The 13906-nt window shown below is 48.1% G+C and overlaps 1 protein-coding gene across 2 annotated transcripts in view; it reads right to left on the bottom strand.

The window, feature by feature from the left end:
* KMT5B (lysine methyltransferase 5B) overlaps positions 1-13371 on the bottom strand; it is a 29492-nt gene extending 16121 nt beyond the window's left edge. The window contains exons 1-3 of one of the 2 annotated variants that reach the window (XM_035539595.2): positions 12544-13371; positions 5384-5626; positions 4360-4507 (exon numbers count right to left, since the gene is read on the bottom strand). In XM_035539595.2, the coding sequence (XP_035395488.1) occupies positions 4360-4507; positions 5384-5543 (308 nt within the window). In that variant the 5' untranslated portion in view covers positions 5544-5626; positions 12544-13371. Of the gene's footprint in view, positions 1-4359; positions 4508-5383; positions 5630-12543 lie in introns of both variants that reach the window. The other variant, XM_035539596.2, reaches the window with a different exon arrangement.
* Positions 13372-13906: the final 535 nt, after the last annotated feature.

Raw genomic sequence — 13906 nt, 5'->3', positions numbered from 1 at the left:
CCAAGAAGAGTGAATTTATCAAAACACAGCATCCCACTGGCCTCTCAACAACAAGCCCTTGATAGGTATTTTACTTAAGTGGCTGTAGAAAGACAGCAAATTACTGTTTATCTAATTCCAGAGATTCAGCACAAAAGCTAGCACTGCAAGGCTGTTAAACATTTCAAGACAGTATAACAAGAGCTGAAAAGCATCTATTTATAATCAAAGTGGAAACAGTTTATTTAGTTAACATTCCCCCCCCCAATCGTTCCATGTTTAATCTCCAGTGCTGTTATCAGAAAAAAAAAATCCCATATTCTTTAAAGGCCAAAGTTCAAGATCACATTTTTTAATGATAAAGTAATCTGCTTTACTTAAAATTTCTTGAACTGAAAATGTACACATACCACTGCGGTCAAAGCCCAAATACAGCCTAAAGAGAAGTAACAAGAATTCCAGCAGCCACAAAAATCCATTCTTCTTAATATAGTTGTCAAGTAAATGCGTTTTTCAATAAATGCTGGGGACAGAACGCAGCAGGGAGAGCCCGCGTCCCTTCATTCTTACTCTGCCACTCCACACCACAAATTTAACTTAACAGTCAGCATGACTACTGTGTGTAAGCCTCTCCATCCTTTGGAAATAGAATACTTTTTAATGCAGTGCAGCTAAAGGTGCAACTAGAAAAAACGTGCATTTGTTTTGTTTTTTAGATCTAAAGCGTTCAGCAGCAGCAGCTAATTCCAACATGTCACTGTCTTTGGAAAAGACAAGAGAGGAGGAAGAGAACCAGGAGCAAGTTAAGACAACTTTACTGAATTCAGTAAAGTACAAAATAAAAATAGGGGAAGACGGATTTTACACCCAAGTCAAAATCATTTTTGACAGTCAGTACACAGACAATGGTGTCTGAAGAACATACAAACTTCAGAATGAAAAAGCGTATCACTGCATAAAGGAGCCGTGTGCCTCTAACACAACATCTCCACAGTGCCACAACGCTGAAAATGAACTACAAATGGCCGTGCCACCTCCCTCAGCGGGTGCCAAATAACTTTTTCTACCTCTGAACTCCATTCCGTCAAGATGACTCTTGACTCCTTTAATTATTAGTTTGCAGTAAGCTGAAGAGCAGAGAAGAGATTCAGCACAGACCCGTGGATGCAAGCAATGGGGATCCGCTCTGCCCTTTTTGCCTTTACTGCCACAGAGACCCCAAGGGGCAGAGTGGCGCACCCTGTTGAGCTCAGGAATGACTGACTGCTTACACTGCGCTCTTGGTAGAAAGCAGCTTCCAATACACCATCCCCAAACACGCTTTTTCACATTTGCTCTGGAAAACAATCGTTCTTAAAGCTTGCTCCTTCATCAGACAAAACCACCAGTTTGTAACTTCACTCACAGCAGCAGCACGGAGCTCAGAAACACCCTAACTTCTCCTGAAACAGGCTGTGATGGGTTTGTCTTCCTCAATTGCCAGGAAACTTAAAAGCCATTGGAATTGCTTTCAGTCATCCCCAGCACGATGCTGAAGTTTGAGGGAACCAGGAAACAACAGGGACAGGTAACAGCAGCAGCACGATCAAGAGACTTGTTTAAGATTGAAATACTGACACTAGGCAATATATTAAAAGGTGGATTAGCAATCGAGGCACGCAGCTTCGGGACCCAGCCTCAGCCTGGGGAAAAGCAACTGAGTATATGAATTGGTAGGATAATCAGCAAGTCACTTTTTACAAATGCCAGTCTTAATCCCTAGTGTTTGACAACCTTCAAACCAGGAAATAATAGTTTGCAAAACAACGAATGGGTTTTGTTTTTACAAACAGAACACGCATACAAACCATATTAACGATACACGCAGGATAGCCTTTGTCTACTTTAACAGGAGTTGTACAAGAAACGACAAAACCTCTTGGAATATCTACATTTGACAAGATAATACTTACTAACACTTTTTTTTTTTTGATTAACTACTAACCTGCTCTTTTGCTGAGGTATGAGCTACCAATGTTAGGAAGATGACCAGATGGCCTGTAAAGAGGGCCAGAAGCTCTAGAAACAAATCTGCTTTTCTCTTGGAAATCCAAGATGATGAAAAAAAATAAAAGTAACTTTTGGGTAAAGCCTCTAAAGACATTTCCAGATACCTTTTATGCGGTCTGTCAAATCCTCGGTGACAAGAAAAGATTTCAGCGAAACACTGGACAAATTCATGTGAGGATCCGACCTAAGTCTTTTGAGAACTAGCTTTCAGCTCTTCCAGACATTACTGACTTGACAGCTTACAAAGCTAACAGCACAATTCCCAAGACGGAATTGGGGACCTTCATTTTATTGCCTCGAGGGAAAAAAACAAAAATGCAGTCAGGTTCTCGTCACCACTCTACTACTGCTTCAGTATAAAGAAAATGGTAAACCAGGAGAAAAGAGTTTCCAGTAATCATCCAGATATTTTACTAGAATTTTATACGTTTCTTCTCTGACCAATATACTCTTGGCGAAACCCGAGAACTTTACAAACTCAATATTCAGGTACTGGCATTTTGCAGTTGGTCTAGACTTTTCATACTCTCTTCCCCCAACCTCCCCTTAGAGTTACATGGCAACAATCTCCAGAGTTGCAGAAAGACTACAACTTATTAGACAGAACAAAGATAATCCAAGATACGTAGCTATAATAAGCAGAAGTCATCGCTGCACCAAACGGCAAACAAGAACTATGCTGATACCTTTATTTTAATTCTTTGCAATGACAGAAACCCTCTCAACTGGACATTAAGAAAGAGTCAAGAAGATGAGTTTCTGATAGAAGTTCTAAGCCTCACCTAAGCATTTCCCACAGTGCTCCAAGATTATTAACTACTGGCCTTGAAGACTGCCTGTAACTGTTCTCCAAGTCTGAGAAAGGAAGAAATACACAGTGATAGCCTTTGTGTAGTCTTTTCTTTCAAATTAATAATTCAAAAAGTATTTTATGTGTTGAAAACATCTGCAGAAACAATAATATCTAAGAAAGCAGCTTCTCCAACTATTGAACAATACAGAATTCCCTTTTTTAGCAAAAAGCAAAAGAATGAGCTACTTCTGTGAAGTTTTAGACTACCACTCATGCAACAAAGACAAACAAAAATGGGGTTTTGAGCATATGTATTTAGCCCAATTAACTGCTGGAAACACAAAGATACTATGACAACTGAGCATCTACCAAGTGTGGACACTTATTGTGACCAACAGCATGGAAAGAGCAGGGAGACTGCCAGGATTCCTCTTAAAGACGAATGTTGCACACCCATGGAAAAAGAAAAATCTCTCTGGAGCAAGTCTTTACAGTTACTAGGACCACATTACTGCAATTTCATGTACAACTTGCAAGGTCAGTTTATACCAGCTACCATTTATGTTACGTGGGAACACCAATTAATCTAGCATTCATTTGTCAAACGATCACCTTGTTAAATACACACAAAATCTACTTAACTGATACTCTGGTTATGCACAGGTTCTTTAAAAACATCCACAGCAACAGTTTTGAGGGTTGAGAAGCCTGCTTCTCATGATGTGCTGCCTGGAAACCCCAACTCAGACCAAAGTTTCCCCATTTATTTGTACAGTTAGAAGCATATAGTTCCCATCCTTAGATACTTACTTAAATACAGCTTCTTCATTAAGCTGCCAATACAGATCTTTTTACGCAAACAAAAGCTTAACAGGTATCTATAGAGCACACTTCCAATTGGTGGTATGTCTGCAGACCAGGAAGAAGCATGCAACAACTAAACTACAGGTCCACACTGAATTTAGGCAGGAGTATTCATACAGGTGTGTAACAGTGCAAAAGCATGTGCAATTCTGGTAAACAGGCTCCAAGTGTGCACGTTAACTTATCTTACATATACAGACATATCTGAGCAGCATTTCTTCAGCACGGATCTGCAACAACTTGAGAACAAGTGGCACCAACGCTGGAGTGCTCAGGAAGTAAATCTTGAGATGTTGGACAAAAAAAAAAAACAAACAAAAACCTAGCCCATGAAATAAACTGAAAATACACTCCCCAAACAATAACTCTCATCTTTGAAATATTTCAAATGACTAAAGGTTTAAAACCTAGGATTAGTTAGCTGTTTAAGCTAGAGAGCAGTGTCTATTAACATTCTGTTCCACAGCAGAAGCTGTCGTTAAGGCTGATAGGAAGACCTACACCGCTACAGACCTCTAAGTTCCAGTCTCAAAGGCAGCACCATTTCCAAGGCTGAAGCCACTCGCAAATTATCATTTCTCAGACTTTTGTAAACATGCAGGAAATTCCAGTTATCATCTTAATTGATGTAATCAGAGGACCATTTCTCTTCTACGAAAATAAAGACGAGTTACCTAGTATTCATTTTGTGTGTCTGAAAACCTAAATAGGGATCAAGAACCAAGCTAGTTGCTAGGTCATCGTTTTCACACAGTTCCTTGGCAGACATTCCAGAGGAAGGCACATAACGACTTTGACCCTCAAATCCTGAAGCACCGCTACCTGCAAACAAGAAAGCATAAGGCAGATATCATTTATAGAACGTTCTAAAACTCAGCTACATGGGGGTGGGTGGGTGAGGAGCAACTGCAGGTTGCAGGTTAAAAAGCAAAATAAAACAGAAACAACAACAAAAACCACCCTGAAGATAATAGAATTTCTGAAGAAGCAGGAGCACAGTTAAATTTCTCACTCTTGCTTTTGCTGGTTAATATAGCTGACAGCAAAGAGACTTTTTTAGAATACATTTTATGGGTGTCTTATTTTGGTTTCCTGCTCTCTCCACCTCCCCAAATGCAAGCACCTCTCCGGAGTATGCAATCCAATCATATCCAACTCCATTCAGGTCTATAGATGTGACAAAGCCATGAAAGTTTAAACTGGATTCTCCTAAAACCTGAATCAAGGGTTTACTCCAATTTTATATTTTGTTCTTCACCCCAAGTCAACAGCAAAAAATAAAACCCCATGTTCCTTAAAACAGTTTCGTAACTATTATTGACACATGTAACTTCACCGAAAACGGGGTTTACTTCTACGTGCAAATTCACTAAGAGTTGGGCTCGTAACTCAAATGGGATCTTATCTACTTCCAATCACACTAGGTCTCAGCTAGTGCCCATCATGTATGTAAATTAATTTTGAACTGGTTATGTGCAAAATACAAGTACTCTCACTTAACCTTTAAACTGATCTGAAGAGATTCATATTCCTGAAATTAGTTACTACATCCAACACATACAAACCTAATTAACATTTCTGATGAGAGCTGCATGCTGAATGCCCACCTCCTTTGCAAATTAAGATCTGACAGAAGCCGGACTTGCAAATTGGAAGGTGAGCCACAAAGAACAATAAACTGCACAAATATGTACGTACATCTATTTGATCTTCTCTCAACTCCATTTTTGCCAGTCTTCGGATTCTCCTTTCCTGCATGCTGCAATTTGGTCTGATTCTGTGCGTGGTCATTAGACGACTTGCTTCCACTTCTCCTGCCATTCACCACCATGTTCTTGGATTCTCCCAGCCACTTCATTCCCCCAGACAGCCTGACCCAGTTGCATTTAGTCTCTTTTCAAAAGGCTCGGAGAAGCGGATGAATAATTTCAGTTCCAATTCCTACTGGAAGAAAAAGATAAACATAATTAGAACTTACCGGGAGACCTGTTTCCAAGACACGACTTTTAACACCAACAAAAAAAGATGGTGAGCTCTATTTGCATTAGGAAGAATGAGAAGTAGTTGATTAGCACCAGTACGGGGAACTGTCACAAATACAGACACCCACGGGTGAACTACTGTCCTACAACTTACTACCACATCTGGAAGCAAAGGCAGAATCCTAAAGCAGATAAATTAAAGACTACATCTATACAGAGAGAGAGACACACCCCCTACGTAATTATACAGGGACACACACAAACACACAGCTGTGTGACTCCAAAAACGTCACATACAAAGTGTCTGACTCCAAAATGTCACTTTTACATATACTCCCAATTAAGATTAGATTTCCTAATCAATATAATGTAACCTGTTTTGAACTCTACAGTTAGGAACGACATTATACAAACATCCCCTAAAAAGTAATGAAGATGACAGCGAGTTATTAAAAAACACAAAAAGCTGACAGCATTTTTGGAACGGAGGTGGGGGTAAGATGTTACAACCTCATTTAAGAATTAGAGTTCAAAAAACCCTCAAGTGATGATCTAGAGGACCTGGGCGGCTATTTTAGTTACCGGTCCAGGTAACAAAACCAACCACCAACCGACACACCACAACACATTTGGCTCAAGGGGCCAGCGATACGTAGGGTCCCAAGTGGAGCATTAAACGTACAGCATAGGAACAGCCAGCACAGCACATGCTAGTTTTTGCCTGCAGTCTGAATACCTTCTGTATAAGTAATTATCATACAAGAAAGCTACTAATGCTTTTGTACACGGCTGTGTCTATAACTGTCCACAACTTGCAGGGAAAAAAGAGGTCTTACGGTGATCTGCACAATTTTACAATTGCATTTATGCATTTGAACATTTACTTGGTTTACAGTCATTCTCCTCTTTGCAGTTTTGGCACAAAGAAATAAATTGTGCCTTTTTTTTTTTTTATTATTAACAAAACTCCAACAGCATTAGTGCTCAAGCTGTCTATGCTCAGCACATGTTATCAGGGAACAACCCCACTTAAATCCAGCGGAAGAAATTCATCAGAAACTACCAGACGTTTTGAAATAGCGTCTCCTGTAGGAGCTCCGCTTTTAATCAGCCAAGGCTGGCAAAATGCTGGACTTCTGTTGGGCACCTATGTGTTCAAGCTTTAAAGCCACAGAAATATTTATGGCCAGATCGTAAGTAACTAAAAGTTACTCACAAAGATTCAGAAACCTGAGCCATTACACAGTGGAGACAAGCGACTTAACAGCTGCATCGCCTCAAACATCTTACTAGAGCTACCACCCGGAGGTTTACAGGTTTTAGGAGCTTTCACAACTTGTCACAGAAGAACAGGAAGATTATTGACCAAGTGCAACGGGAGTAGACCGAGGACAAAGCAGCTGAGCTACTGCCTCAATGTGGAGACAAAAATGAGAGGATTTCAGTGGACGAGGAATTCTCTTGCTGCCAGTGACAGAAGGGATTGGCTTTTACCTGAAGATAAATATATATACACACAGATATGTTAACAAGGAAAATAAAAGAAAAACTTGGTGCCACCCAAACTTCTTCTGGAATACAGCTGCTCTGGGAAGATCTACATGATAAAATAACCCTTACCTTTCACTCTCTCCGCTCCTCAATCCATTTATTGAACAGGTCTGTATACGCCAATTAAATCCTGCTGCTCCATGTTAGTAGCCATGGTAGTAAAGAGCATTAAACCAAACTACTGAAGACTTCTACCAAACTCAGCCTCAGTCTTTGTCACCAGGAGCGAACCGTGGCGTGGCGGAGTGCTGCAGCTAAGGAGCTGCAGGCAAACCAAGGGCAGCACGAAGCCACCTGCAGACGGATACTGGCACGAGGCAGTAACTAACTGACAGCTAACAAGTATGAGAGCTGCACTCGAGCTAGGAAAAAAAAGTGGCTGCTGCACGGAGAAGGAAACCCACTTCTGAAGATGATGCGAGGCTTTGGGAGGGCGGCTGCTATCTGCAGCGAGATGCTTCTGTCTAAACACGAGATGGCAAAGGGAAGTACGACAGCAGAGGTAAGAAGGACCACGGCCACAGAAGAACACTCACACCATGGTAAGCATTAGGAAAAATACATATTTGCTTCTGCTGCAGAATATATTTACAGAGATGACACCCGAAGTCTCCCCTGCAGCAAAACCAGCAAGTAACTCAGTGAAGCCCAACAAAAACCCTCACGAAAACCCATTCTTCATTTGAACCTAGCAGCCTGGCGAGCAAGGAAACTTCTGTCTCTGTCGACTGCTGCCTCTTATTTTCTAACGCTGGCCAAACAAAGAACTTTGGGAACGCAGGTGTGCTTCTGCTGCCCCTGCCCCCCTTCCACCGACGCACAAATGCCGCTTTCAAGAGACGGCCCCACCGAGAGGGCTCCTTCACAGCGAGCATCACAGCTCCTTACGCCCAGAGATAACCTAGCGAGAGATGCCCCACTGATCACCGCTGGGTGACCCTCTAGCACAGCCTCAGATGTGACTTGCTTGCCCCGTCAGACTCACACCTACTGACAGTCCCTTTAGGGATGAAGGGAGAAGAGGAAGAGACGAAATCCACCTCCCTACTCAAGCAAGCAGCTCTGCCTGGAACCCACTTGCACCTCCACACTCCTACAGAGTCCTGGGGAAAGGCTCTGCCACCAAACGTCTCGCCCCACGCACAGATCACTTCCCATACGGATTTATCCACGCTTTTATGGTCACCAGCACAACCCCGGCTTCCAAGCGATGGAAACGTCCCTGCTGTGTTAAGCCTTTACCACTCATACTGCTACTCTTTGTAACTCTACTGCTTTTTATACTCCTACCACTGTAGTTTTACTATTTCCTCAAGCTTCGAAATGCAGCTCAGCTGTGCCTCTCACGGAGCAATTCAGTGCTTCACTAAAACCGGGCTCTCAAAAACTCACTTTCCTTTACCTGGTGTTCAATCTCTTGAACCTATTGACACATTTTCTGAGCATTATTTTGTTTCAGCACCATCGGGAAGCACCTGAAGCAGACTCACGCTGCCACTGCTTAGCAGGCCCTCCCAAAGGCAGCCGCAGCCACAAGTGTTTCTGAGGCTGATTAAAGAGAACCCTTCTGATTTTTACTGCATATGAAAAGGCTTCGTACAGTAGAAAATGTAGTAAGACTCCATGCATTTGAGTAAAGCAGTTCTGTGACTGTTAAAATAGACTTCAAAGGCTGGCTGATCCTCCCAAGCTCTGGGCTCCGCTCTGTGAAATCTATCAAGTCAATTATGTCTTGTTGGGAGGGAAAAGAGGGGAAAAAAAAAAACACAGCTGCACAAAATCAACCAATCAATAAACCCTAAACCATACAAACGTATATATCAGTAACCCTAAGAAATTCAACTAGCATTCACTTTAGTCTTCCATAACACAGCTTGTGCATATAAATCCTTATTATTTAAAGGACAGGGACAGCTTCGAGTAGAAACGAGGGATTTGGTCCACCAGGTTCCCAAACAGGCAGGGTCATCCTCCCCTCCAGTGCACAGGCAGGCAGAGTAAGCTCTGATATCTAACCCAGTCATTTTTTTAATTTCATTACAGCTGCAAAAAATCTTCCTCAAGAAGACAGCACCTAAAGTAGGTGCAGGCTGCAAACAAGAAGGCCCACTGACCACATCTCCTGCTTCTCCGGACAAATCAGTGATAGCAGGAGAGGAGGGATGTTCCCTTGCTGGGAGCTCTAAAAGAGGAGTGATTGGGAATTTGGGAGGCAAAGCTAAAGCACTCAGTCAGTTTCCCTGTGGGATCACCAAGCTGTAGATGGCTTCACTGCGACCGCCTCACCTGAGCAACAAACGATGAGCACTACTAAAACGCATTCAAGTTTGGGGGATATGAGAGAAAGCCGCTGAGCAAAAGCTGAGCTGAATAAAAACTCGCATAGCTTCAAGCCGTTCTTACAGCTTTCCTACACCTTATTTCCGTTACTACTTCTGAGAGGCCAGAAGCATTCTGTGCCTCCCTTTCTGCTTCAGGCTCACAAAAGGCAGAGCGTCACTTCAAATGGGAGCGTAGGCCCACACGTGACACTACAAACTGCTGTTAAGGGTAGTAAACCAAAGCAAAACTGGCCACAGAGCACAGGTCTCTGCAACCACAGAAGGCCACAAAAAAAAAGCAGATATTTGGTTTACGTCCTGCAAATCTCTGGAGCCCAAGCTGTATCTTACAGAAAGCTCAGGTGGTCCCAAAGCACCTCAGGGATTCGGGAGCTGAGGCTGCAGTTCCTCGGCGGTGTCACAAGCACCCAGGCAGGGGCTTCTGCAAACCCCACCGCTGAAGATGCTGCCTTTGGCCACCTGATTTCACACCCAATTTAGACTTTGCTTGCCCCTGGCATGGACCTGTTCAGCAAATTAAAACACAAGAAAAACATTTGCTTTTCCCGTAGTATTTCAACTAGTTACTTCTCAGGACCGGCTCAGGGCAGCACTGGACATGGGTCAGAAACAGCTCTGGAGACTCCAGGACCATGGTAAAACTCACTCAGGACGACCCAAACTCTTGGAGAGCCGCAGCCCCAGGGTGCAGGTTTGTGACAGGACACAGATTCAAAACTGACCCCAAACTGTGCTCCAGTCCCTCCCTAATAGCTCTGTCTACACATTCCCACCTTCTCCTGTGCCTGTTCTTTCGCAGCCACAAGATTTTCACCTACCAGTTTGTAACTGGATTAGTTTCCAACGCAGGCACGGAAGGAACAGTATGCCAGTATAAAGGAGCGGCAGAGAGGGAATGAACGGACAGCAGGGCTTGAGCAGCTCCTGCTCCTTCTCCCCCCTCACCTCCTCCACCACGGTGCCCTTTTGGGGTGAACCTGAGCGAAGCTCACTCTGCGGCAAGCCAACACCAAGCACCCTGAAGGGCTCCACCTCGTTAACCCAGCAGGCAGGCGCAGGTTGCTTCTGCTGGCTTAATGAGCCGAACACATTCAGCCAAGGCCACAGTGGGCACGAGCTGGCTGCCACGAGCAGCACTGCAGCTCAGCGAGCACTCCACAGCAGCCTAACGCCGACGGCTGCCCTGCCTGTGCCCACTCGCAAGCCTCCTCCTCCTTTGGGACGATACACAGCTGAGCAGGGACACTGAGCTGCTCGCGGGACAGGAGGACAGCATGGGGAGGCGGGGAGACGCGCTCTGGGAAGCGGTCAGGAGCACGTCAGCTTGTTCTGCTCCCAGATGCTTTTTCTCTGAGCTGCCCGAGCCCAGCGTTGGATTCGCTGCTCAGCCCGGGAGCACCCTACCTGCCGCCCGCTGCGTTAGGGCCGCCGCTGCTCCCCGCGAGGAGGACGCTGGGAGCTGTAGTCCTGCCGTGGGGCAGCGCGACCGGAGCCAAACGGAGCTGCAGGAGTCGCGTTGGTGCTGTCAGCAGGTGCACACGGGCACCTCAGCCGCACGTCCACCGAACAGGCAGCACTAACGCGGGGCTTTGAACAAGTCTTATCTTCCAGCTTGCCCGCTCAGCCGGGCGTAACGCAGAGCTGGTTTGTGTGTTTCTGCTGGGCTCCAGAAACACAACAGCACAAAGGTAAACAAAAAAAAAAAATCCTATTTTTCAATCAAGTGAGCCTAATGTGCTTACTTAATCTTACTGAAATCTTTCTGAGTTCCTCACACGGTGCTACTTCGATTCTTTAAGCCTTCTTTTATACAAAGCCAAAGTTCATTTTAAAGGAAAGCAGGAAAGGATGCTTCCATAGCTCGAGTGACAGGACTCCAGAGAAGGGACGTGGCTTTGTATCAATTGTTTATTCTGTAACAAGCGTTAGCCTCGTTGATTGAAGGCTCCCACCGTTTTGGGGTTCCCAGAGTTACACGCTCTCACCAGCCTGCCACCTCCTACGTGCTGTCCCGTGCTGAATTCCCCCCAACACCAACCGCACCGAGTCACACGCGTAAAATCCTCCTATTGTCTGCGACACGGCCGCGCAGGGACCCTGCTCTCGCTTTTCCAGCGAGTAACGACGGCTCCAAAACCCCCGACTCCACGCCGAGTGGTGGCACGGAGCGCTCGGGAAGCGCCAGGGCCCCGTCCCCAAACGTCCCCCCCCGGCCTGGAGGGCTGCCCGGCGAGGAGGCAGCAGGCCGGGGAGGGCCGGGCGGGCTGCGGGCCGCTCCCCGGCCCCCTGCTGCCCCCTAGGGCCCGCCGCCGGGCCCCGCCGCCCCTCGGCCCCCGGGGACACGGCCCCGCCTGCGGCCGCCCCTCGGCCCCGGCCGCCCGGCCCCGCAGCGCGACCCGAGGCCCCCCTTAACCCCGCACAGCCCCGAGCCCAAACCTCCTCGATAACCCCACAGCCCCCCTAACCCCACGGTCACCTCCTTAACCCCACGCACCCCTAACCCCAAACCTCCCCCTCAACCCCACTACTCCTCTCCTAGCCCCCCATTAACCCCCTCCTTAACCATACAGCCCCCCTAACCCCACAGCCCCCTCCTTAACCCCACAGCCCCCCTTTTAACCCCCCCCCTTAACCCCAGTCCCCCATTAACCCCCCTTAACCCCACAGCCCCCAACCCCACGCCCCCACATCTGACCCCAACCCCCCCCTTAACCCTAATCCCCCCCAACCCCACACCCCCCCCCCCTTAACCCTACGGCCACCCCCCTCACTCCCACACCCCTCCCTTACCCCCCCACCCCCTAAACCCCACAGCTCACCCCACAGCCCCCGTCACCGCACAGCCCCCCTTAAACCCATAGCATCCCCCCAACTCCACAGCCCCCCCCCCTCACCCCACAACCCCCTGCTCGCAGGGCCCCGGGGGTCGCCGGCCGCCATCTCGCCCCCTCCTCACACACGCCCCCCCCCCTCAGTCACTCACCTCCCGGCCGCCCACCGCGCTGGGGTGCCCCCGCCGCCGGTGCTGCCCCAGCCTCCGCCGGGGGGAAAAAATGAATCATCAAAAGGGAAAATAGCGAGGGGGGGGGGAGGAAAAAAAAAAAAAAAGCAGGAAGGTGGGGGAGAAAAGAGGAGAGCCGGCGAGAAAGGAGAAGGAGGAAGAGGAAAAAAATCAGGAGGAGAAAAAAAAAAAGCGGCGATAATGGTAAAAAAAATAATTCCGAGTGGGGGGAGGAAAAAAATGGCGGATTAAAATCCAAGATGGCGGCGCCGAGGGGCGAGCGATGCAGGGGGGAGGCGATGGCAAGAGCCGCCGCGAGATCCTTCCGCCGGCCCCCGCGAAAAAGAGTCCCCAGGGCTCCCTCACGGAGCCCCCGCGGGGCGGCGGCGAGACCGGGCCGCCGCCGCTCCCCCCTCCTGTCGCTTCTCCTTCTCTCCGCGGGAAGCCCTCTCTCCGCCGCTCCGGCGGTCGAGACGAGCCGCGGCGCTGCGAAGTTTTTCTTCTTCTTCTTTCCGCCGCGCAGCCCGCGACCTCCTCGCCCCGGCCGGGGAGACGCCGCCTGCCCGTGTGGTGCCGGCGGCGGAGGGACACCGCGGCCGCCTTGTGCCTCGCGGAAGGATACAGCGCTCGAAATAAACCTCCCCTTCTCTCAACCTGCGCCGCCTCTTCCTCCTCCTCCTCTTTCTCCTCCTCTCCCTCACGCCGCGATCCAGCGAGCCCCCGGAGGAGGCTCGGCGCGGCCCGCAGCCCCCATGGCGGCGCCGTGCAGGCAGCGTAGGGATTTCGCGGGGGGGGTAGGAAACGAGGTCTGGGGCGGCCCGGCCGTGCGAGGAAAGAAGTCCCGGCGGTGGGATCCCTCCGCGCGGGCTGCCCTTTAAAAGGGAGGCGTCCCCGCACCGTGGGGCTGGGTCGCTCAGAGCTACGGCGGGGTGGGGAGCGGTCAGAGGGCTGCGCGCCTCGTGTGTCTGAACGCTTCTTCCTCAGACCTGAGGGCTCGGAGGAGGCTGTACGGGGGACAATCCGCCCTATCCTGCTTGAGGCAGCCCCTTCAGGGAGCATCGAGCACCTGCTTCCCTCTTCCGCGTCTTCGCAGGGCCATTTAAAAATGGCCCCGGCGGGGAGGCGGTGGCCGCTGGGCTGCTGAGGGGGCCGGGGGCGGTGTGTGGGCGCCCCCTGGAAGGAACAAAAGGCGCTTTTTGTGCCGGTAAAAACTGCAGCGAGGACACCTCAGGACCTCCTGCGAGCAGGAAACGTGTTTCTGTTTGGTGCTCAATTAAATGCATTTGAGGGGAAACGTGTTACTGCCAACCATTGTCCCCTTGCAGGAGGTGGAAAACTCAGATGT

Source organism: Cygnus atratus, chromosome 5 (assembly GCF_013377495.2).
Source record: "Cygnus atratus isolate AKBS03 ecotype Queensland, Australia chromosome 5, CAtr_DNAZoo_HiC_assembly, whole genome shotgun sequence".
Classification (NCBI taxonomy): domain Eukaryota; kingdom Metazoa; phylum Chordata; class Aves; order Anseriformes; family Anatidae; genus Cygnus; species Cygnus atratus.
Note: the sequence above shows the minus strand (reverse complement) of the source record. Positions and strands in the feature narration are given on the sequence as shown.